The sequence below is a fragment of the Staurois parvus genome, unplaced genomic scaffold (genome assembly GCF_062004578.1).
Source record: "Staurois parvus isolate SC_StPar_1 unplaced genomic scaffold, SC_StPar_1.0 ptg000154l, whole genome shotgun sequence".
Lineage (NCBI taxonomy): Eukaryota > Metazoa > Chordata > Amphibia > Anura > Ranidae > Staurois > Staurois parvus.
The window spans coordinates 14,746,877-14,772,989 of NW_028317950.1; the positions used below are offsets into that span (position 1 = coordinate 14,746,877).

The window sequence follows — 26,113 nt, forward strand, 5'->3', positions numbered from 1 at the left end:
CCAGCTTACCTGGTCCCCTATTTCAAACTGACCATGCAAGGCGTGAGGGCACATCCATCTCAGTGTGGTCATTTTTCTGGCTCTGCTGGAAGCACAGCCTGCCTGTCCTCCAATGGTCAGACTTGTACTGACATGCCCCCTTGCACAGCTCTTTACTGGGAAGATCAGTGTACTACTTTTTCTTTGCCTCCTGCTGACACACACCCCTGCAGTCCACACCCCCAGCTTTCTAAGCCCCTTATGCAGCTGAAAACAGAGGTATTGTGCTCACTTACAGAAAAAGAGAAAAAGGTATTTAATTTTTTTTGTGAAAAAATATATAGATCCCATATATAAAGTGCTGCGCTAACACATACAGCTAACAATAAATCATAAATTGGCATAAATAAACACCCGGCTGAGCCCTACATACATAACCAGGGCAATAATAAATAAATCAGTGAACCATAAATGACCTCATAAATAGGCCAATAATTGATACCTCAAAAAATGAAAATGTTTCACTTATGTAAACGCTAATAAAAATTGTATTGAACCAGAAAAAAACTTTCTAGCTTTACAACCACTTTAAAAAAAAAAGAATACAATCAGAGAACTAACTTCGTCTGAGCCTACCCTAAATAGAGACATCATTGAAACAGTTGCATACTACCAGGGGCGGCCTGACAACTCATGGGGCCCCCGGGCAATAGGGGATCATGGGGCCCCTGTGTCCTTGCCCAAACTCAAAAAAACCTATGAAAAAGGTACCAGGGGCATCTCATGGGGCCCCCTACTGACCCCGGGCCCTCAGGCAGGGCCCGAGTTTCTACACATCAACCAGCAACTATTGAGAAAAAATAAATACTTTGGTCAAGACTATGTAACACACAACACAGCACTACAATATAGCATATATACACAGTGCAGGGGTCCGTTCTTTGTAACATACTACACATATTGTGTGTAGATGCGAGGACTATGCAATAAATAAAAAAAGTGTATGGGAGTTGAGGGGGCAGCAGTCAGAAGTCCCTGTACAAATGATTAGTAACACCTCATCTAGAATATGCAGTTCAGTTGTAGGCCCCAGTTCATAAAAAGGATATCAGAGAACTGGAGAAAGTGCAGAAAAGGGCAACCAAACTGATAAGAGGCATGGAGGAGCTCAGCTATGAGGAAAGATTAGAGGAACTGAATGTATTCTTTCTTGAGAAGAGGAGATTGAGAGGGGATATGATCACCAAGTATAATACATAGGTAGTTCATATAGTGAACTTGGTGTTGAGTTATTCACTATCTGGTCATTACAGAGGACAACGGGGTACTCTTTACGTCTGGAGGAAAACAAATTGAACCTCCACATATGGAAAGGCTTCTTCACAGTAAGAGCTGTGAAAACATGGAATAGACTCCCTGAAGAACTAATTCTGGCCAGCTCAGTAGATTGTTTAAAAAAATAAAAAAGCTGAATGCATTCCTAAATGCATAAATTATAACTGAATGCTAACATTTATAAGTTAATAAGACCAGGGGTAGTGATCCAAAGAATATCCAATTGTCTTCTGGGGGATCAGGAAATATTTTTTTTCCCCACGTAGGGGAAAACTGGATCATACTTTATTATTTTGTTTGCCTTCCTCTGGATCATTTGAGGCTTCAGAATTGTGTATTTGGAGATTTTCTATTTTTTTCTTTTGGTTGAACTAGATGAATTTGTGTCTTATTTGAACCAGACTAACCATGTAGCTATACGTGTATATCACACAGCTCCTTACACTGATGATCGGTTGGATTAAAAAAATGCAGAAACATCAGAAGACATTAGAACATCTCAGCTGTGCTAGGGGAAGAGATAATGCCCTAGAGTCAGTGGAGGGAAGAAATGCCTATCAATGATGGCCAGTATAAGGAAATAATGTCCCAGAATCAGTGAGAGGAAAAAAACACCGGTGTCTGTAGTTTGTAAGGGAGGATCTAATGGCCCAGTGTTGGCAGACAGTGGGTAGAAGAATGCCCTGACATTGATGGTCAGGAGGTGGAAAAAATGTCTGTTGTTGGTAGTCAGTGGGAAGAAAATGTCTGGCATCACTTGGAGGAAAAAAATGCCAGGGACTGGTGGGAGGAAAAAATGTCTGGTGTCACTGGAAGTAAAATAATGGCTTGTGGTGGTGGTTAGTGGTAGTGAATACAGTGTCAGTGGGGTGATGCATGGACATTGGTGCTCAGTGCGGGTGTAAGGGGATTTTAAGCAGCAGTGTGTGTCGGAAAGGAAGGAGGATTGGTGGTGAATCTGGGTGGAGGATATTGGTAATCATTGAGTGGAAGGGGGGCACTAGTAGTCAGGTTGGTTCAGGGGGTGTTGGTTGTCTGCGTAGCTGGAAAGGGACATTGGTAGTCAGTGTGGGTGAAGAGGGGGCAGTAGAGGTCATTGTAAGTGGAGCATTGGTGGTCAGTGGCTGTAAAGAACACTTACTTTGTACTGTAGTCTATTCTGCACCGCTGCTCTTGGTTTGCCTCCTTCTGTTACTGGGACTATTTATCCACTGTTGATCTGGAGGCCACTTCCCCAGACAGTGTGTGCAAAGAGTTGGAGCTGGAACAAGTGTTCCTGCACTGGGCTCTGGGACGCAGATGGTTGGGTGGCAGGCAGCAGAGAAAAATGAAGACCTGGCTATATTCTCTGGCAGTGATGCCTGAATCATCAGAACAAAAATTCTTTTAGCACCATTATTGCATTGTAATTTTGCATCTCTGGATAGTTTCCTTCCAGTTTATGTATTCAGACGTGCTTCAAAAAGTTGTTTTCTTTGGGTTTTATGTACAGTATCTCCCAGAAGTAAGTCTTCCCCTCACATTTTTGTAAATATTTTATTCTATCTTTTCATGTGACAACACTGAAGAAATTACACTTTGCTACAATGTAAAACAGTGCGTGTACAGCTTGTATAACTGTAAATTTGCTGTCCCCTCAAAATAACTCAACACACAGCCATTAATGTCTAAACCACTGGCAACAAAAGTGATTAAACCCCTAAGTGAATATGTCCAAATTGGGCCCAATAAGCCATTTTTCCTCCCAGGTGTCAAGTGACTCATTAGTGTTACAAGGTCTCAGGTGTGAATGGGGAGCAGGTGTGTTAAATTTGGTGTTATCGCTCTCACTCTCTCATACTGGTCACTGGAAGTTCAACATGGCACCTCATGGCAAAGAAATCTCTGAGGATCTGAAAAAAGAATTGTTGCTCTACATAAAGATGGCCTAGGCTATAAGAGGATTGCCAAGACCCTGAAACTGAGCTGCAGCACGGTGGCCAAGACCATACAGCGGTTTAACAGGACAGGTTCCACTCAGAACAGGCCTCGCCATGGTCGACCAAAGAAGTTGAGTGCATGTGCTCAGCGTCCTATCCAGAGGTTGTCTTTCGGAAATAGATGTACGATTGCTGCCAGCATTCCTGCAGAGGTTGAAGGGGTGGGGGGTCAGCCTGTCAGTGCTCAGACCATACGACACACACTGCATCAAATTGGTCTGCATGGCTGTCGTTTCAGAAGGAAGCTTCTTCTGAAGATGATGCACAAGAAAGCCTGCAAACAGTTTGCTGAAGACAAGCAGACTAAGGACATGGATTACTGGAACCATGTCCTGTGGTCTGATGAGACCAAGATAAACTTATTTGGTTCAGATGGTGTCAAGCGTGTGTGGCGGCAACCAGGTGAGGAGTACAAAGACAAGTGTGTCTTGCCTACAGTCAAGCATGGTGGTGGGAGTGTCATGGTCTGGGGCTGCATGGGTGCTGCCGGCACTAGGTAGCTACAGTTCATTGAGGGAACCATGAATGCCAACATGTACTGTGACATACTGAAGCAGAGCATAATCCCCTCCCTTTGGAGACTGGGCCACAGGGCAGTGTTCCAAAATAATAACGACCCCAAACACACCTCCAAGATGACCACTGCCTTTGTAAAGAAGCTGGGGATAAAGGTGATGGACTGGCCAGGCATGTCTCCACACCTAAACCCTATTAAGCATCTGTGGGGCATCCTCAAACAGAAGGTGGAGGAGTGCAAGGTCTCTAACATCCACCAGCTCTGTGATGTCATCATGGAGGAGTGGAAGAGGACTCCAGTGGCAACCTGTAAGCTCTGGTGAACTCCATGCCCAAGAGGGTTAAGGCAGTGCTGGAAAATAATGGTGGCCACACAAAATATTGACACTTTGGGCCCAATTTGGACATTTTCACTTAGGGGTGTACCCACTTTTGTTGCCAGCAGTTTAGACATTAATGGCTGTGTGTTGAGTTATTTTGAGGGGACCCCAAATTTACACTGTTATACAAGCTGTACACTCACTACGTCACATTGTAGCAAAGTGTCATTTCTTCAGTGTTGTCACATGAAAAGATAGAATACAATATTTTCAAAAATGTGAGGGGTGGACTCACTTCTGTGAGATACTGTATTTCTTCCAGATCTGTCCAGTGATCCAGTGTGAAACATTGCCTCTCTACAGGAGCTTCCTGTAATAAAGACCAGTCGCTGCCATTCTTTCACTTTGTACAGGGTGACTGGTTTTGTATCCGCCCCCTCCACTTTTCTCTTTTGGGTAAAGCCTGCTGGGTCCCTCCCACAGCTCAGCTCTCTGCAGAGGCTATTTGCAGCACATTGATGATGTCACTAATACTTTTAAAAGGTAATATCTGGGTTTGCAGATATATTTGGTGCCTTTAAAGTGTATTTATACCTTTTGTGGCTATTATAGAATACAGTATATTCAAATGATTTAATTTTTGACAATTTGCAAAAAATGTCCTTTCCTCGCCAGTATGATTGTATGAAAAAGGGCATGTTTGGCTATGTGTGTGAATAAGCTGGTATACCTAGTAATGTGGACTTGGTTAGGAAATATGGACTTGTACATTAACCACTTGCCGACCGCAGATAGCCAAATGACGGCTACACTGCGGCCGGCCAGTTCTGGGAGGGCGTTATATGACGTCCTCCCAGAACGCGCTCTCCTGCACGCCCCCGGTGATCTCCGTGATCGCTGTGTCCTACGGACACAGCTGATCACGTGATGTGGTAAAAGGCCAATCACAGCGGCCTTTTACCACGTAATCAGCCGTGTCCAATGACACGCTGATCACCGGGAAATGCAACTGCTGGTTATCGGCTGCACTTTCCTCTCGCTGTCAGAGCGTGAGGAAAGTACTGCCGAGAACCGGCAGTTGTCAGAGCAGGGATCGGCACCGATCATCAGGGCACTGATGATCAGTGCCCTGATTATCGGTGCCCAGCAGTGCCACCCACCAGTTCCGCCCACCTGTGCCAAGCAGTGTGCCCACCTGTGCCCAGCAGTGCCACCCACCTGTGCATAGCAGTGCGCCCACCTGTGACCAGCAGTGCACCCTTCTGTGCCCAGCAGTGCACCCACCTGTGCCACCCAGCAGTGCCCCACACCTGTGCTCAGAAGTGTCACCTACCTGTGCCCAGCAGTACCACCCACCTGTGCCCACCCACATGTGCCCACCAGTGCCACCCATCTGTGCCTACCAGTGCCACCCACCAGTGCCTATCACTGCAGCTCAGCAGTGCTGCCAGTCAGTGCCCAGAGGTTGTGCCAGTCAGTGCCCAGCAGTTGCGCCAGTCAATGCCTAGCAGTGCCGCCAGTCAGTGCCCAGCAGTGATGCCAGTCATTGCCACCTATCCGTGCTGTCTATCAGTGCCACCTCATTAGTGCTGCCTCTCGGTGCCGCCTATCAGTGCTGCCTATCAGTGCCCATCAGTGTCCATCGGTGCCGCCTATTAGTGCCCATCAGTGCTGCCTCATCAACGCACATCAGTGAAGGAGAAAAATTACCTGTTTGAAAAATTTTATAATAGAAACAAACTTTTATTTTTTTTCAAATTTTTTGCACTTTTTTTGTTTAAACAACAAAAAGTAAAGCGGCCAGCGGCGATTAAATACCACCAAAAGAAAGCTCTATTTGTGAGAAAAAAAAGCTAAAAATTTCATATGGGTACAATCTTGCATGACCGCGCAATTGTCAATCAAAGTGTGACAGCGCTGAAAGCTGAAAATTGGCCTGGTAAAGAAGGGGGTATAAGTGCCCGGTAGGCAAGTGGTTAAAAGAGGCTTGCTTTACTATACCTAGCCTATGTATTTTATGGCTCAAGTGGTGGCATTGGCAGAACTACAAATTAAAACAGTGTTTAAGGCTGTGGGATGGCCTATTGCACCACAGGTATGCCAGGGTGAAAATCAGAATCCCCAAGTAGGTAAGTAGGAGTTTCAAGGTTGAAATTTCCACTTTGACTGGAACGCCTTTAACGTGCAATAATTTCAGGGTTAACTACAAAATGAAGATGTTTAAAGCACAAAAACATGTAAGATGCCTGCATACAATTACCTGGCCCTCATTACCAGTGCGGTGGAATGTAAGTACATAAGGAAGTCTGTTTGTCATCCCTGTCTTGTCTCTGTATGTATCCCCAGCCTCCTCTGCCCTATGACTGTCCACATATATATTTATAAGGCTCAGATTTCATTTTATCTGTGACATCTGCTAGAAGCTTGTCCCTCCTGTGATCGCGGGCTCCGCGCAGCTGTTCAGGCCTCCAGCTCAGAGCTGTGCTGAGGGCGCCCCCAGCATACGCTTTTTTGATGTGGGATAAAACAGAAGCAAACCACTGGGGGTTCAAAGCCAGCACCAGCCAGAGGAGTAAAGTGCATCAGAATATCAATTAACCTGTTCTGAACAAAGCACGCAGCTCCACGGTGGAATCGACGCTCGGCTGTGATGTGTCAAGACGCCACATAATATATTCTAATTAAAGAATTGATTGATTCTCTCTTTATTTGTGCGCTTGTGTACCCGAGACCCCAGGAAATACCTAAAATATACAAAAAATAATCACTAGCAGCCCTACGTGGCGTTTAATATGCATGAGATCTCAGCGAGGCAGGTTATGTTTCCTTAAAGCAAATTGCGGCGCGCTTCCTCTGTAATTGTCGTACCGCCCGCTCCTCGTGGTGTTATTTATCCTGAAAAACTGTATTTGTTTTCAGAATCTTCTAGCTGTGAAAGTTCAGCGCAGACTTACCCCATAAGTAGCTGCGTGTTTTCGGGGGAGGGTGTTAGGAAATGGCGCCACGTTATTGAGCTGAACAAGATTTAGAAGGGCTCTGGGTTTAAATGCATAGTCTGCCTAAGACTGATATTTTGGATATGGATGGATTCTGCTGGCACAATTCACATATGGACATATTTAAAGCTAGAATTTTTTTTAACCTTTTTTTATGTGAAGGTAATCATTATGTAGATTACTGTATTTTTCATAGTGTGCTAATATTTTAAAAGCTTGTGTATAGTTTTAAAAAGTTTTATAGTCACTGCATACATTTTAATTTTTTTAACATCAGTATTACAATAAAAATTTTAACTACAGTACCTTGAAAAAGTATTCATACCCCTTGACATTTTCCACGTTTTGTCATGTTACAACCAAAAACGTAAATGTATTTTATTAGGATTTTGTGTGATAGACTAACACAAAGTGACACATAATTGTGAAGTGGGATAAAAGTGATAAATGCTTTTCAAATTTTTTTTTTACAAATAAATAAATATATTTGTATTCAGCACCCCCAAGTCAATACTTTGTAGAACCACCTTTCACTGCAATTACCGCTGCAAGTCTTTTTGGGGATGTCTCTACCAGCTTTGCACGTCTAGAGAGTGACATTTTTGCCCATTCTTCTTTGCAAAATAGCTCAAGCTCTCTCAGATTGGATGAAGAGCGTCTGTGAACAGCAATTTTCAAGTCTTGCCACAGATTCTCAATTGGATTTAGGTCTGGACTTTGACTGACTAAACCATTCTATTGCAGCTATGGCTGTATGTTTAGGGCCATTGTCCTGCTGGAAGGTGAACCTCCGCCCCAGTCTCAAGTCTTTTGCAGACTCTACCAGGTTTTCTTCTAAGATTGCCCTGTATTTGGCTTCATCCATCTTCCCATCAACTCTGACCAGCTTCTCTGTCCCTGCTGAAGAAAAGCATCCCCACAATATCATGCTGCCACCACCATGTTTCACGGTGGGGATGGTGTGTTCAGGGTGTTGTGCAGTGTTAGTTTTCCGCCACACATAGCGTTTTGCTTTCAGGCCAAAAAGTTACATTTTGGTCTCATCTGACCAGGGCACCTTCTTCCACATGTTTGTTGTGTCTCCCACACGGCTTCTCGCAAACTGCAAACGGGACTTCTTGTGGCTTTTTTTCACCAATGGTTTTCTTCTTGCCACTCTTCTATAAAGGCTGGATTTGTGGAGTGTACGATAGTTGTCCTGCGGACAGATTCTCCCACCTGAGCTGTGGATCTCTGCAGCTCCTCCAAAGTTACCATGGACCTCTTGGCTGCTTCTCTGATTAATATTCTCTTTGCCTGTCAGTTAGGTGGACGGCCATGTCTTGGTAGGTTTGCAGTTGTGCCATACTCTTTCCATTTTTGGATGATGGATTGAACAGTGCTCCGTGAGATGTTCAAAGCTTGGGATTTTTTTTATAACTTAACCCTGCTTTAAACTTCTCCACAATTTTATCCCTGACCTGTCTGGTGTTGTTTGTTCACTAATGTTCTCTAACAAACCTCTGAGGGCTTCACAGAACAGCTGTATTTATACTGAGATTAAATTACACACAAGTGGACTCTATTTACTAATTAGGTGACTTCTGAGGGCAGTTCCACTAGATTTTAGTTAGGGGCATCAGAGCAAAGGGGGCTGAATACAAACACATGCCACACTTTTCAAATATTTATTTGTAAAAAAATTTGGAAACCATTTATCATTTTCCTTCCACTTCACAATTATGTGCCACTTTGTGCTGGCAAGAGATGTAAGAAGATTGTGGTTGATTTAAAGCACTATTAAACCCCAAACCAAAAATGTAATATATTGCAGCTTACCAATCCTTAGATGTTGTGGCTGTGTTAGGTTTTTTTTTTCAGGCTTTTTTCCCTCCGTTTTCCGTTTGGACAGCAGCATTGTTAGTTTGGGGGAAAGGACATTTTAGATGGACTAGCAGATTTAGATACACTAGCAAATTAAAGCCAAACTCCTGCTCACACTTTATAATCAGTTACAGTAAGAGTTTTTTTTTTCCTTTTGGGTTAAAGGTTTTACATAAATAAATAAAAGCTGACCATTGTAAGCACCCCTGTCAGTGTTATATGGTTTTTCTCAGCCCTCTAAGTGTTGCATTTGCAGCACAGCTTGTTCTGTTAAAAAACAACAGACTTACTGACAGGATCACAAGGTGGAAAAAAAGGAAAGAAAGCCTAAAAAAGTAAACTAATGAAGCCACCGCATCTAAGAATTGGTAAGCTACAATATACTAAATGTTTGCTTTTAGGTTTAATACCGCTTTAACCTTCCGGTATTCCAAACTGGACTATAAGTTCTGAATGGAAGATACTTTAGGGACCACCATTATTACATTACTATTTTTAGCAATGCAGTACACAATGCACAGAATCCATTCACATTTGCCTATTGCACAGGCGACAATGGGGTGCCATTCATTCTGAGCACACAAACCTGTGTGTTAATGCAAAGCATCAGTGTAAATGGGTCATTACATTTTTTAGAAATTTAAACCCACCGATGTATTAAATACCCTCTTGAACCTCCTAATAGTTAAAAGATAAAAGCAACAAGTCCTACTGGAATCAGGTTTTCATGCTGTCATTCACTATAATCGAGCACAGCTCCCATTGTTAATTTTCCCCTTATGTTCTGCAAATCACATCCCTTCTGTGCAGGGGCGGACTGACAACTCATGGGGCCCCCGGGCAATAGGGGATCATGGGGCCCCTGTGTGCTTGCCCAAACTCAAAAAAGCCTATGAAAAAGGTAACAGGGGCATCTCATGGGGCCCCCTACTGACCCTGGGCCCTCGGGCAGTGCCCGAGTTTCCAAATGGTCAGTCCGCCCCTGTTTCTGTGTTTACTCACAAGGCCTGACCATAATTTTATTTCTGATTTTAGGGCTGGGTGCTGGATGGGTTTCCCTGCACAAGAGAGCAGGGTTTACTGCTACAGATGAATGGCTCCTCTCCTGATCATGTTGGTGAGTTCTTGTGCCAAATGCCTGTTCATTAGGAGAATTAACCAGTCTGTAATATTTGTAGGATAGTAGAACCCCAAATCTTGATTTTAGAATATCACAGAGAGTTAATGCTGGCCATGCATTCAGCGCTCCTTCACTGTAAAGATGGTTTTGTTGAGAGACTGGTATCTTTGAGAAACTGATTAATTGGCTGTTTTATCAATAAATTATCTTTTTCGTCAATTGGCCTTGACATCAGATAGTTTTAGGCCACATTCATACCTGAGAATTTTAAAGCTTTTAGCTCAAAAATGGTCAGCAAGCAAAAACCCATTATATTTAAAGTATTGCTAAACCCAGGACCCTGCATTCTCTCTGTCTGGTCTCCCACAGTACACACTACATGGAATTGCAATCATTTTAGTAAATATAAACTGCTAAATACATTATATCATCAGCAGTTAGAGCAGTCTTGTGACTTCTATCAGTGTCCAGCAGAGCACTGGTTAAAGCTTGTAGGAGGAGTTTCCTTTCTGCTCTAGGACCATGCAGGACCCCGACCTCTCTGGATAGCGCTGATTGGCCCTGTGCTTATCACATGCACTCTCTCAAGAAAAAAAGCATGAGCATGTGCAGTGTCTCCACAAGATATGTCTTATCAGGAGATAAGAGGGGGACAATGGAAGAAGGGGGAGGATCAGAAAAGTCAGGATCAAACAGCATTTTTGCACAATGCAGAGGATTAACCCCTTAGGTTCCACAGTGAGTATATCAAGCATACTTTACTGCATATACAGACTGATTTTACTGTTGTGGGTTTTGTATTATTTAATAGCCCTTGTTCACACCTGAGCATCCTGTCGCTTGTAGCTGAACGCCTGTCACTCCAAAAAGTACATGAGCTGCTTTTCAGGCTGAATTGAGTGTTTTTGGCCCCATAAACTTCAATAGGAACTCCTGAAACCGCTTGAGTTGAGCATTTTTTTAGGCTTTTTTAGCCATATTAACTAATCTCCCCTTATTGATTTTCATTGACTAAAACAAAAAGCTGGAAGCTTGAGTACACATATAACATGCTTGTAATACTCTTCTAACAATGCCTGTATACAAATAAAAACTCATGAAAATCGCTCTGCTCAGGTGCGAATGCAGCCTAAGAGCAATAGATTGATTGAAATTGTAGCATTTATGATCTGTTTGGTTCTGGTTAAATGTTTCGCCAACATGAATGTCATTTTTCTTTTCACAAATAAGTATTGGCACTGAGATGACCAAGGGACCTCAATCTTTTCTGCACATGCATAAAGGAATGCTCTGTTCTGGATAAAATCCTGTTAATTAAAGTGTATTTAAATACAAATATGTTATATATTTCAGCTTACCAATCCGTACATGTGATCGCTGCAATTGTTTGATTTTTCAGGCATTTTTTTCTCTTATTTTCAGCTGGTGATTCTGCCAGCAATACACTTCCCATCCTGGTGTGACAATGTTCACTCACCATAATGAATCTATGGAAGGGCAGCATTGTCATGCAAGAACAGGAAGTAGCTAGGAGTTAGTCCATTTAACTAGATTGCTCTGCAATGTTGAAGGCATTTCATAGCTTATCCAAACCTCTTATTCAGTTGCAATGAGCGTCATGAAGATACCCCAGTATATATATATACACACAGACACACCTTAATCCAGTCACCAAGGACAAGAAGTGTTTTAGGACAATAGAACATCTTCACGTTGTGTCATCTCTGTAACATAGAGGAGTTGTTCTGTAGGCAACAGAAGTGAACTGGGTGGTTAGAAAAGGCTTTTGTTGGAATTGACCAGAAGGTTCATTTTTAGATTTTCTCTGCAGTTCTACCTCCTGGTTTATTATGGCATCAGAGCACATTAGGGTACACGCAGCCTCATTCAACAAAGTGCAAGGAGAAACGTGCTAATTCTAAAGTGCAGTCACCATTATTGACAAACCAGAATTCATTTTCCATGGGACTTCTTCCAACTTGCCCTCCTTTTTTGAATACTGCCCACAGTGATGAATATTGGTGCATGGAAGAAAAGAAAGATTTGTGACACCTGCGCACTAACTGTTAAGTCAATGGCAAAAGCCAAAAAAAGCTAGGAGAAGATTTATTGCTGGGACATCTCAAACTTTTAAAGGATAGAATTGCGATTTTTAGTTTGATATGGAAACTTACGTTAAAATAAATCTGGTGCAAACCAAGGAAATTAAAATGGAAAATGAAAAAGCATAAATTAAACTTCATGACATTTGAAATCATAAATGTAAATATGGACTTTTCCAGTAATTGCCAAGCTTGGCCCTGTTCCCTTCTGTTGGTATTTTTATGTAATGGGCAACCTCATTATACAATAAGGAAGTAGGAGTGGTGTAGCCAAGCAAGACTTTTACAGGAAAAATCAAGATTTGCATATAATTGTATCTATAACCTTAATCTGCTGATGGTTTGGATATATGGATTTGACTAAAGAGTTTTCATCAACAGTTTGAACTGCCCAATTTTTACTTCAAGGTTAAAATGGAACAATGGGTTAGCTGCAAAGCAGGGACCATGAGATAATGTACATTGAAATCTAACATCAGAACCCTGTGAAGCTCAAAGTACATTCAGATTTTGACCTTAAGAAAGTTTTTTTTTCGAAGCATCACCCGCTCCTCATCAACAGAGATAGAAGGGGAAAAAAGTCAGACTTGTGGGCTGGTACCCCCTATATGGGTGTAAATGAACATTTTTAAAAGTGATTAATATACCTACTTGGATATTACACACAAAACTGCTGTGGGTGTTATGATTAACAATTTTTGTGCTATAATGTGTTTCTCTGTTTTGTGTTTTTCTTTCTTGTAGTGTTGCTGGAAGCCCCAGATATTGTCCTTATTGAGCGAAATATGGGAAAGAGAGTTGACCCCACTACTGGAGGTAACAAAGATCTTGTAGGCCATAAATTATACAAGATGTATGTACATCTGGAAGACACACTAAAGCATAAGGGAACCCAAGGACATAAGTTGTTTTGTTACGTGAAAGGATCTCTCCCCATCCTGCCTTAGTCAGGAAACCAGCCTAACTGTCTTGCTGGTCTGTGTAAATCTCAGTTCTCATAACTATTCAAAGTATAGTTAGCTTTTAAGGCCCCTTTCTCCTGGGTAAGATGTTGTAAATTGAACCGTAACCACAATTTTAATTAAAAAAATATTATGTACTACTTTTCAGTAAGTATGTCTGGCCATTGGTAGACAAATATTGAATCTTTGAGGAGTTATTCCACTGAATCTAACATACTTTTTTCTTTGAATTTGACATGACTACCTTAGAGGGTGGTTAGACGTGCAGGCACACAGACAGAAGAATTGGCCAGCATTCACACAACCAGCATTATTCTCATCCTCTATATGGAGGGAAGGGGGAGATGATGAACAGTACTATCTGTCACTAAGAAACAATAGACACAAAGTTTCTAGCCTGCTTTATCTGTATTCCCAGTGATAGTGGCCAGTTGGCTCCATGAAGATATGAGACTAAATTAGCTGACTGTCCCTTTATGGGTACCCTAACTGTCATGATTTTTCAAAATCTAGAAAGTCTATTCTCTTTGATATGTCCACTTCCCCTGCAGGGTGAGGGTTTTTTTTCAGGCTATTGGATGTATATTTCTTAAAGCGGAACTAAATTGTATCTGAGCACCAAAACTGAAAATGTTGTTTAATACATTTTTAATATTCAACACCCCCATCCCCAGGTGCAGCCATCTTGACTAAGGGCAGATGATTCATGTAGAATTTACTTCCTGGAATCCATATGTCCTTAACTCAGGCATGCAGACAGCAGGGTGTTTCTAGCTGAGAAAGCCTCTCTTCCCCTTTTTACCTAGGCTAGAAATTAGGTAGCAACTAATGAAATGTAAAAAAACATTAAAACACCTAAATATAGTATACTTTCCTATCTATGCGCTAATGCTAACAGCATTAAAGATAGATAATGTTGATTGAGAGAGTTTAGTTCCACTTTGACCATGAGTAAAAATGTATAAAGACCTCTGCACAGAGCACCATATTAGCTGCATGGTTACTCAGAGCATAGTTCTACTCCTTTTCTGAAAATACATTTGTGTTCCACAGAGGTCTACCATACAACCTTCGATTGGCCAGATGACCCAGAAGTTCAGAAAAATTTAGTGGAACCAGAAGGAATCTCAGAGGAGGAAACCGGGCAGAAATTGTTAGAGTATCATAGAAATTTTGACGGAATTCTTCACACCTTTTCCAAGATACACAAGAAGATCAATGCTGACCAGCCATGCATGGATGTCTTTTCTCAAGGTGGTTATAAACATATATATATATATATGTGTGTGTGTGTGTTTATATTTTTAGCTTTATAAAATAAATCTGCAGTCGCTTTTTTCTTATCAAGTAAAAAATAAATGGATGCCAATTTGATCCATATTCATATTTTGCTGACTCAAAGCCCAACTTCCTTCCCTGATGGCCAGTGAGGGCCAGTTGCATGTTTCTCTTTTGTATACTTTCAGAAGTCTTCCTCTACTCCTCTTCTCCAGTTCTCTGATACTGGATGCAGAGAATGTTCTCTGCATGATTTTACTATGTGCGGAGGGTGCTATGATGACACCTCCCCAGTGGTTGAATGACCCTGGGCATCATTTAACTATAAAGAGAACTAGCAATAGGTCTCAGGGTAGATGAGGTTCTGTAGGTCATCTTTGGAGAGGAGATGAATATTGCAGCCAGAGTTGCATTTTTATTTTTTTAATTGCTGTATTATGTATTTAAAAATGAAACATTAGACGAAGACTTGGACTTTAAATGGTCTTCTTCAGTCACTGATAGGGAACAAGCATGCACCAAGTCAGGATGTTTTATCTGACTTATTGAAATGGGTCAGTGACTTTAGCAGATGAGCAGGGCAACCAGGTCTGGTGGCATTTTCAGTAAAGTAGCCTTGAATGAAAGGAACACTTTTTAATCAGAGTATAGCATCAAGTCAATGAAACTCCAGGGATATTTATTTGGTCAGTTAAGTAGCAGAGGGGGTTGGTAATCAGTTTCAGCTGCTTTGGTGTTAACGAAATTAACAATAAGTGCACTAGATGGTCAACTGTGAGATGACCCCATAACAGGAATGGTTTTACAGGTGGAGGCCACTGACATGTTTTTCCCTACTCATCTTTTCTGACTGTTTTTCACTAGTTTTGCATTTGTCTAGGGTCAGTGTCACTATTGGTAGCATGAGGCGATACCTGGACCCTACAGAGGTTTCACAGGCAGTACAGCTCCTCCAGGATGCACATCAATACATGTCATTGCCAGAAGCTTTGCTGTGTCTCCCAGAACAGTCTTAAGAGCATGGACGAGATTCCAGGAGAGAGGCAGTTATACTAGGAGTGCTGGACAGGACCGAAGAAGGTCCTTAACACATCAGCAGGACCGGTATCTGTTCCTTTGTGCGAGGAGGACAGGATGAGCACTGCCAGAGCCTTACAATATGACCTACAACAGGCCACTGGTGTGAATGTCTCTGAGCAAACAATCAGAAACAGACTTAATGAGGGTGGCCTGAGGGCCCAACGTCCTCTAGTGGGCCCTGTGCTTACTGCCCAGCACCATAGAGCTCGATAGGTATTTGCTTTTGAACACCAGAACTGGTAGGTCCGCCACTGGCACCCTGTGCTTTTCACAGATGAGAGCAGGGTCTGGAGAAGCCATGGAGAAAGTTATGCTGCCTGTAACATCGTTCAGCATGACCATTCTGGTGGTGGGTCAGTGATGGTCTGGGGAGGCATATTCATGGAGGGACGCACAGACCTCTACAGGCTAGACAATGGCACCCTGACTGCCATTAGGTATTGGAATGAATCCTTGGACCCATTGTCAGACCCTACGCTGGTGCAGTGTGTCCTGGATTCCTCCTGGTGCACAGCAATGCCCATGAAGGAATTGATACCATTGAATGGCCGCCATGCTCGCCTGACCTAAATAGAACACCTCTGGGATATCATGTTTCGGTCCATCTAATGCCAACAGGTTGCCCTTCAGACTGTCCAGGAGCTCAGTGATGCCCTGGTCCAAATCTGGGAGGAAATACCCCAAGACACCATACGTCGTCTTGTTAGGAGCATGCCCCGATGTTGTCAGGCATGCATACAAGCACATGGGGGGCCATACAAACTACTGAGTACCATTTTGAGTTGCTGCAATTAAATTTCAGCAAAATGGACTAGCCTGCTGCATCATTTTTTCACTTTGATTTTCGGGGTGTCTTTGAATTCAGTCCTCTGTAGGTTGATAATTTTCATTTCCATCAAACAATGGGACGTCCTTACATTCCTAACACATTACTCGGTCCATATCAGTTTAGATATCCAGCATGATATTTTTCCCCATTGAGATCTGATGTGTTTTCAATGTGTTACTTTAATTTTTTTAGAGCAGTGTAGTTAATTACATCCTTGAGTGCTGTGGCTTGCATTAAGTGTAGCAGATCTTTTAATATATTCAGTAACTGAGTATTTTTGGTCTGCTGTCCTTTCAGTAATTGCTGTCTCTTTTTCGAGACACAATTACAGAGTATCTCCAAAAGGAGTAGCAGAGGACCTTGTTAAAACAAATGTGGGTACCTAATGTCCCAGATACTACAGCGCCCTTCCCTCTGGGCTCTTGCACTTTTAATTGAATACCTGCTTTCATTTTGACCTCCTTGCCACAAACTTACCGTATGTCAAACACAACACAGTGCCCTTCCAGCTCTACTGAATAGCAACGATCACATTGTCCCTTTTCTTCACTCAGCAAATTAATTAGTTTTCAAATTACTTAATTACATCTAAAAGTTTATATCAGCTTTCATAAAGAATTAATGACCAAATCAGTAAATAAAGACGCGGGTGCTTGAATATTAATTACTATTAATTAATAATGCAGAGGGATGAATTAGGGATGGGAAAGGAGAGTGGAGGAAAAAAAAGACTGTATATCTCGAGGAATTCTCTGAAGATCTTTGACAAGCCACATCAAGCTTCAAATTTCTTTTTTATTCAAGTTAATTAGTCAAGCAGCTCATCTTGGGGATTATTACTCCTAATTAACTTACAGTTATTTACTGAAAATTAGCCCCATTTGTAAGCAGAGCTCTCTGCCTTTATCCGATCGGAGGGTGTTAAGTAAAACCAGTATTTTAAGGGTTGGATTTTTGGAGTCCCCTCGATTACATCAGGATAAATAAATGGTTTTTGCATCATTGGCTACAAATTCTTCCTTTGTATCTAACTGTAGACACCGACTTTAAAGGAGATCTTCACCTTAAAGCAGAGCTCAAAATTACATTTTAAGGAATGCTCCATCTTGAAAATATTACTCCAGTCTGTTTTAAAACTGAAATCACTAAATAGCACCAAATAAAATGTTTAATGTTGCATTTTGAATGATAATTGTGCAGTCATGCAACACTGTACCCATATGAAATTTTTATCATTTTTTTTTTCCACAAAAATAGAGCTTTCTTTTGGTGGTATTTATTCACAACTGGGTTTTTTCTAAATAAACAAAAAAAGACCGAAATTTTTGAAAAAAAACTTGTTTTTCTTTGTTTCTGATATAAAATCTTGCAAATAAATAATCTTTCTTCATAAATTTAGGCCAAAATGTATTCTGCTACATTTCTTTGGTGAAAATAACCCAAGTCTGTGTTTATTATTTAGTCTGTAGGAAAGTCCACAAACTATGGCATATATCTGAAAATCCATTAATCCGGATATGCTGATGGGCCTATCTAATTTTTGAGGCCCAAAAATGCCAGGACAGTACTAATACCCCCCAAGTGACCCCTTTTTAGAAAGTAGACAGTCCAGGGTATTTAGTAAGAGGTATGGCAAAGTTTTTGAAGTTGTAAATTTTTTGTCATATTTTTTCAATAATTAAGGAATTAAAAAAAAAAATGTTGACAATTTTTTTTTTATTTAACCGTTTCAATACCGTGTGATTTTACACCTTCCTGCCCAGGCCATTTTTCAGGTTTCAGCACTCTCACACTTTGAATGACAATTGCGCGGTCATACAACACTGTACCCAAACTAAAATTTTATCATTTTCTTCACACAACTAGAGCTTTCTTTTGGTGGTATTTAATCACCGCTGGGGTTTTTATTTTTTGCTAAATTAACAAAAAAAGACCAAAAATTTTGAAAAAAAAACACATTTTTCTTTGTTTCTGTTATAAAAGTTTACAAATAAATAATTGTTCTTCATAAATTTAGGCCGAGATGTATTCTGCTACATGTCTTTGGTGAAAATAACCCAAATTAGGATGTATTTTTTAGTTTGTAGGAAAGTTATAGAGTTCACAAACTATGGTATAGATCTGAATATTGATCAATCCTGAAGTACTGACAGCCAATCTAATTTCTTGAGGTCCAAGAATGTCAGAATAGTACAGATATCCCCAAATGACCCCTTTTTGCAGAGTAGACAGTCCGACGTACTTCATAAGAGGCATGGCGAGTTTTTTGAAGTTGTATTTTTTTGTCATAATTTTTCGGAAAATGAAAAAATTAAAAAAATTATTTTCACTATTTTTTTTTTTTACATACTGTCACCAGTGCAGTACAGCGTCTTCATTTAACTGGCATGGCGGTGAACATGGACACTGACTGGTGACAGTATGAAAAAAAAATATATATATATATATATATATTTTTTTTATTATATTTAATTTTTTATTACTTTTTTTAAAGATTTTTTTTTCATATTTTACTATGACCAAAGTAGTACAATGTTACCATAGTAACATTGTACTAATTTGGGGGAGTGATCAGTATTTTTTTTTTTTTTTTTTTTATACACAGTTTGCTTATAGCAAAGAATTACTTTGCTATAAGCAAGCATTTAGCTGAATGAAATCGATTCATTCAGCTTTTTTTTTTTTTTTTGTGCTTAGCTGTGATTTGGTCACAGCTAATCACATGACATGTGCATGTGACCTGCTGTGACCATTCACAGCTAGGCACTAGTATACAATGGATGGCATCATGAATGAAGCCATCCATTGTATACAACTATCATGTGACCTGCTGTGATTGGTCACAGCAGGTCACATGGTACCAGCTACGGGAGACGGTACTCGGATCTGTCATCGGCCGTGTCCGAGGTGCTCGGCCCGTGACAGATCCCGCTGCTGCGCCGCTCTGCTGTGCCGCTCTGCTGTGCCGCTCTGCTGTGCCGCAAACTGCGCATGTGCGGGAGCACGCCAAATGGCGTGCACCCGGAGTACAGGAGCGCATTTCAAGCCGCCAAACGGCCATTGGCCGGGCGGCTAATGGTTAAAGTCACTAGTGCAGTACAGCGTCTTCATATAACTGGAGTGGCGGTGATCAGGAACACTGACTGATGACAGTAACTGTATGTAAAAAAAAAAATAATAATAATTTTTTTCACTTTTTATTTTCTTTTAATTACATTTTTTTTAAGATTTTTTTTTTACCACACTGTGACCACATCAATATAATGTTAGCATTGTAACAGTGATTTTTTTTTTGCACATTTTGATTGCTTATAGCAGTTAATTTCACTGGTATAAGCAACCATTCTTACTGAATGAAATTTATTCACTCCTAGATTGTAAGCTCGAAAGAGCAGGGCCCTCGAACCCCTCGTGTAGTGTATTGTTACTGTCTTGTCTCATGTTCTGTCCCCCTTGCTACTGTACAGCGCTGAGCATACCCTTTGGCGCTATATAAATACTGTATAATAATAGTAATAATAATTTACTGTGTATTGTTGTGATTAGCTGTGATTGGCCACAGCTAATCATATGGTATACTGTAGATGGTCTGTCTGTATCGTGATCACTGTGACCAGTCATAGCTAATGGACCTCTGTGACCAAGCCCCAATGGGCGGGGTGAAACTAATCAGAGGGCATGGCTGGAACAGCCAACACTGCCATTCACATTGGGGTGGTTGATGTGGCATATGTATCTTTTTCTTCCATTGTTCTGAATCATTGAAAGGACGCCAGCTCCTGTCATCTGCATACAGGCAGGGTTACCCCAAGGTCTCTGGCTTTGAGCTGCACTGTAAGCCTCTTCAAATACAATCACAGCTAACAACACAATTGTACACAATCAATGGCATGAATCGAAGCCATTCATTGTTTACAAATGTCATGTAATCTGCTGTGATTGGTCATAGTGATCACATGGTACTGGCAGCGGTCCAGTACAGTGATCTATCATTGTCAATAGCCAGTGACAGATTGCTCCGCAGCATGGCCCATGGGACATGCCCGAAGCGTGTTTCTAGGAGGATGTCATATGACATCCAAGCAGAAAGACGAAAGTCCAGCTAGGCCGTTGTTTGACGGTAGCAGAACTACACTGTTTCTGAGCTCCACAAACCAAAAGCGCTGTTTAATTTATTTTTAATAAATTTAATAAATATTCAAAGCAAACTCACCCATGCACCCACGTCCCCATGCTTTATTTTTCTGAGAAATCTCTTAGGAAAACACCCTCCTAGCATATCTGGCTGTGACCATCTTGAGTAAGGACAGCTGATTCATGTAGCAATTACTTCCTGCAATCCATCTGCCCTTACTTCAGGCATACAGTCAAGAGAGTGTGCTTAGCTGAGCAAACTCCTAGGACGTATGACATCATTTGCCTAGGCATAGAAACTAGGAAGTGACTAAAGAATGTAAAAAAATAGTTTTAAACAAGTAAATATAATATACTTTCCTATCTATTTACTAATGCTGGCAGCATGAGGATTCAATATAGTCATAGTGCTGCACAGTGACATAATTTCCAAAAGTACAATAATCCAAATTATTGACTATAACTCCTGCACTGACAAGAAGAATAAAGGGATTTGAGTCCAGACAAATTGCCCTGTTAGCCTTGAAAATGTTTTTGTCTCTGATCCCCCCATCCTCCCCTACATCAAGCTGATTGACAGCAATGCTTACAGAGCAAAATCAAGTTCTATGGTTCTGTTGCACCAGAACTTTTTCCTGTTTAAAGTGAATCTATGCTTTGTCCATGCTAACGCTGGCCCTTTAATTTTTACATGCAACCTTTGCCTTAGATTTAAAGACAGGAAAGAAAATAATAGTTTTTGTTCGCAATTAAAGGTGCTAATTGTTAGAAATATCATCAGTGGTATTGATTATTGTTATGGTTCATCCAAATTCAGATAGCTCTTTGCAGTCATCTCCTTAAAGAAGTTCACTTTAAAAAAAATAAAATAAATGCCCATTTTTTTGCAGGTATAAAAAGTGCATTTACTATTTTGTGGGAGCCTGTAAAGCATTTCCTTAGCTTTCAGCAGATAGCTGGTGTATTGCAAGTCTCCTGCAGACTGTCAGTGTATGTGTGTGCTTGTACAGGCAGACAATCTCACTCAGAAAGGAAAACTCAATAAACTACCAAAGCGCTCAGCATCACCATAGTAGTTCATTGAGAACTACAAGCTGACATCTGCAAAGGATGTCGGTACTTGTATTTCATCCATTCACAGAACTCTGTGAATGAATGACGTGGCCGTGCAGGTGGAGCTGTTTTCAAAAAGTGACAGTACAGGGAACTTCTCTCCGTACTAATGTCACAGGGAGAGAAGGCCTCGGGCAGTGTCTGCAGCAGTGGGAACATGGTACATGTACCACCCTAAAAATGGGTGGAACATTTAACATGCTCCCAAAGATGAACTTATCCTTTAAACCAAGGTTTCTCAACCAGAGTTCCGTGGGGCCCTGGGGTTCCTCCAGAGGTTGCCTGAGGTTCCTTGAGCACTGAAAAGTTTCTACCACTAATTTCAATTTTCTGTGTGTAAGGGGCAGTTTTCCCACTGGTCAACAATGTGAGAGCTCCTTTCTCCCACTAACCATTTATATAAAGGGTCCTTCTCCCATTGGCCAACTGTGTATGAGAGCACTACACCGACTACCAATATAAGGAAGCACTTTTCCACTAACCACCAGTGTGAGGGGCACTGCAATTTTCACTGTTGATGTTTTTTTTTTGGCCATTATTATTATTTGTTCCATTTTATGATTGTTACTGAAACAATTTTTTCCTATAGAGCATTGGAGTGTTGGTAACAGATATGCTAGATACACTACATTATTTGTTCTGTTATGTATTATTATATGAGGTACAACAATTTAATTCCTGGAATGCTTACCTATACACTGGCGGCTGTTGTCACCTTCAAAGTTGTCTCCTTGTGAAGTGACAAACTTTTCTAGATGACTGTTCCACTACTGGAAACATTCCTAGAATTCATTTTCCAGAATGTGGCACAGTATCTTTGTCGCAGTGCGCTGGATGTCCGGAATGTCATCAAATCCTTTTAAGGCATTTTTTCATTTTGGAAACAGCCAAAAGTCGCAAGGTGCTAAGTCAGAGGAATAAGGTGGTTTATCAAGTTTCGGAATGGATTTCTAGGCCAGGAACTAACAAACACTTTGCAGCACACAACACATCATGTGCTGGAGAATCCACTTGTCAGGCCAAAGGTCTGATCTTTTCCTCCGAAGAGATTCCCATAACTTTTTCTGAATTTTCAAGTAACAGTGTTGCTTGACCATTGTATCATGTTCTTGTGTCATCGTGGACATTCTCAACTTCACTTCAGTTCTTCATGGAATGTTCACTATAAGCCTGCTATAACAGAGCTAAAGTTTTACTCGCACTTATACTAGTTTTCGTGCAAAATCTGATGTTAATCAGCTGCTCCAGATTCCTGTCACTCATTTTCCTCCAACATTTTCCACCAACTGGTCTTCAACCCAGGGGGTTGCAAGGTAGAGCTTGTCTGAACACACTTGTGTGCAATTGACTGTGTAACTCACCGCCATAGTGCTACGCTGTGGGCATTCCTGGAACTTGTCTTACTTTGTATTTGCAACTTACTGACCATGAAAATACACTGTGAGCTGGAGATGTGATAATTTGACGGGTTTCCCTCGACATGAAAATTATTTCTAGGATTTCTCCACATTAAAAACGTTAAGAAAGGCTGCCTTAAACCTTTTTTTAACATAATCTCATATCTAGAAACCATAATGCTGTAAGATTTGGGCAAATATCCACTCACCTTTTCTTATAGGGTTTATTTCAGGCCATGCTACCTTTGCCTTAAGCTGGCCATAAATTGTTCAAATCTCGGCCGGTCCATCGATTGACATGGGCGCAGCTAGCCTGTTGGATTTTTAGCATGGGATTACTGCCCACGGCTATAGCCGCTAGCAGTAATCATTGCATTTTGCCAGCCAAGAAGACTCCCCGCTGGCAGAACACAATAGTGCTGCGGGAGGCATTCCCCCATCAACACTCCCTGTGTTGATGAGGGAATCGAGGTTGATGAGGAACTCATGCTTGTAGGAAAGGAAATCACTCCATCTATGGCCGGCTTTAGACGTGAACCAACACATTTTAGCTACAGCTTGGAAAGGAGGTAATTTAGCATGCAGTGAGAGTTCCTTAACACTCCATTAGGACAGATAAGAGGTGAATGGCTATTTCACCATGCTTCATAAACATTTCCTGTAGAGTTTATATCAGATATCCTTTTCATTTAGGTCTATTGATAACATCGGCTTAGTTCTGATAGTTAAATATCCCAGCAATTGGCATTATACAACTGCTATAGTTTTGTTTATAACTGCAGTTGGATTGTTATAGAATGAGTCGGAATCATTTGGTTTGTATGACAATTTTCTCATTTGTATGAGTAACCGTAAGGGCTCGTTCACACTTGTGGATGGGGAGCAATAAAAATGTGCGGTTGAATTGCGTTTTTAACACACTCCTTAAAGGATAAGTTCACCTTTTGTAACATGTTACATGTTACACCCATACTCAGGGTGTAACATGTAACATGTTATGTTCAGACCGGGCCCTGCTCCCCCCTGATCCCCGCTTTGACAGCTAGCGGGGTATCTTCTCCCTCCTCGCTAGCTGTCAAATTTAAAAACGCATAAACGGCTGCGTCACTTATTCACAGTCATCTGTGAATGAGAGACTACATGTCCCGACAGCCTTAGCGGCTGTCAGCTTGTAGTCCTCACGCCGTGGTAGTTCATTGAAGCTTCCTGTCAGATTGTCTGTTTGCTTGTACATCCCGTACAGCAAGCAGATATTCTGACAGGTCTGCAGGACACCTGCATGGCATCAGCGATCTACTGATCACTGGTGCAATGCTTTCCAGACTCTTGCAAACAAAAATAATAAATGCACATTTTTTTACCGGCAAAAAAATGTGCATTTATTATTTTTTTCTAAAAGGTGAACTTATCCTTTAAACTACAAAGGCAACCAGATTGGGGTGTACACATACTGTCGCCACAACAAAAACAATCCCCCCTGTCGCATTCAATTGCAGTACCGCCCTTAAATATAACTCTTTCAAGCAAATAATGGTGCGCCACATTTTTAACATTTTATATACAGTAGCTATACCTTCTAAATTGGCCAGCCTGAAGTGATCTACCAGGACTGAATTTTCTGACTAAAGTTCCACTGTAGCCTCCCTGGCGGTATTCCCATGTGTAGCTCGGGGTAAAGTTTCAGTACCAAAAGCAGTAACCCTGAGCTACACTTGGGCTTACCATGCGGCGCAGCTCCAGGATTTGTTCTTCACTTACCTTGTCCTGCGCTCCCGCGATGTCCCTCCTGCAGTGTCCCCTGTAATGTCCTCCGGCCGATGCCAGCATCCGTGTTCTGGGTTCCGTCCACTGCGACGTCGGGACATACGGGGGACAGAACAGTGGGAAATTTGAAAATGACAAACAGTGACATTCACTAAATACACTAAAATCACATAGCAAAACATTACTGTATCAAACAATTTCACATAAATTTTCTCCCTAGTGCTTTGTCCTGTACCCTGCCTGCATTTTTACTGTTCTTTCTGCCTGGAAACTGAGAAATGTCCATGGCGTCCAAAAAGCATCCATTTAGGTCAAAATCGGTTTTAGACTGGCTAGAGAACAGTGATAGTAAATTAGAACCACTTGCAGAATTGAGTGATAATGATTTGTGGTGAAATTCCTCATCAGACACTGAAAACGATTTGCTCAGTGATGTGCGAACTTGGCGCTATATTTCAAATTTCAGTGTTTTTGGTTTGATTATATTATTGAATTAAATTCATTATTATTATATTATTATTTTTTATGATTATTTATTAAATTATAATTTATGATTTCGTGTTTCAAGTTTTATCATACCCGGGATGTTTACTAGACACTTGTTCGGACAGATTTCAGTGAGTTTTTCCTACAAACTACAGGCCTACAATAAAAAAAAAACATATTTCCATGCAAAAAATGTACCGCTTTGAGCACAGAAATATGGACATAATCAGACTGCTAGGGAGGTTAAAGTCTAATCTTTTAAAATGAAACCTCTTCTGGGGTCCCCCGCTTTTGTGTTTTCCCCCATAGCAAGCCACTTGCTATTGGGGCAAACTTGCGGGCTTGCTCCCAAGCTGGGCTGTGTGTGTCCATACGCACACACAGTGAGGCTCAGCTCAGCCCCTCACTCCCTGATCACTAGATTTGACTGACAGCAACAGGGCCCACTGGCTCCTGCTGTTTTCAGCAAAGCCTGTGTGACCAGGAAGTGAGGTAGAGAAGACTTGCAGCCAGTCACAGCAATGGATCTATACTGGAGTCAGGTAAGTGTTGGGTGGGGCACAATGGAAGGTTTTTTTTACCTTAATGCAGAGAATGTATTAGAGTAAAAAACCTTTAGACTTTAGGACCACTTTAAGCTTGGGTGTGCATATTGGGACATATCCTTTTTATTAGGACCACTGTTTTTCATCCAGGCATATATAGCACATCCCACTGCTTAAGGTTGCCTTGCTATAGTCAATTTGGAGTTGTGAGAACACCAGTTGCAGAGTCATGTGAATGTGCAAGTTGCATATTCCTGGCTGACTCATGGAGAGAGAGAAGTTGCACAGAATCATGAAACGAGGTTGCAGTTCAGC

General features: G+C 41.3%; 1 protein-coding gene across 3 annotated transcripts in view; it reads left to right on the top strand.

The window, feature by feature from the left end:
• AK8 (adenylate kinase 8) overlaps positions 1-26,113 on the top strand; it is a 197,794-nt gene that overhangs the window by 86,527 nt on the left and 85,154 nt on the right. For all 3 annotated transcript variants that reach the window (XM_089675084.1, XM_089675085.1, XM_089675086.1), the window contains 3 exons: positions 10,024-10,105; positions 12,955-13,026; positions 14,226-14,426. In XM_089675084.1, coding sequence (XP_089531210.1) covers positions 10,024-10,105; positions 12,955-13,026; positions 14,226-14,426 — 355 coding nt within the window. The remainder of the gene's footprint in view (positions 1-10,023; positions 10,106-12,954; positions 13,027-14,225; positions 14,427-26,113) is intronic.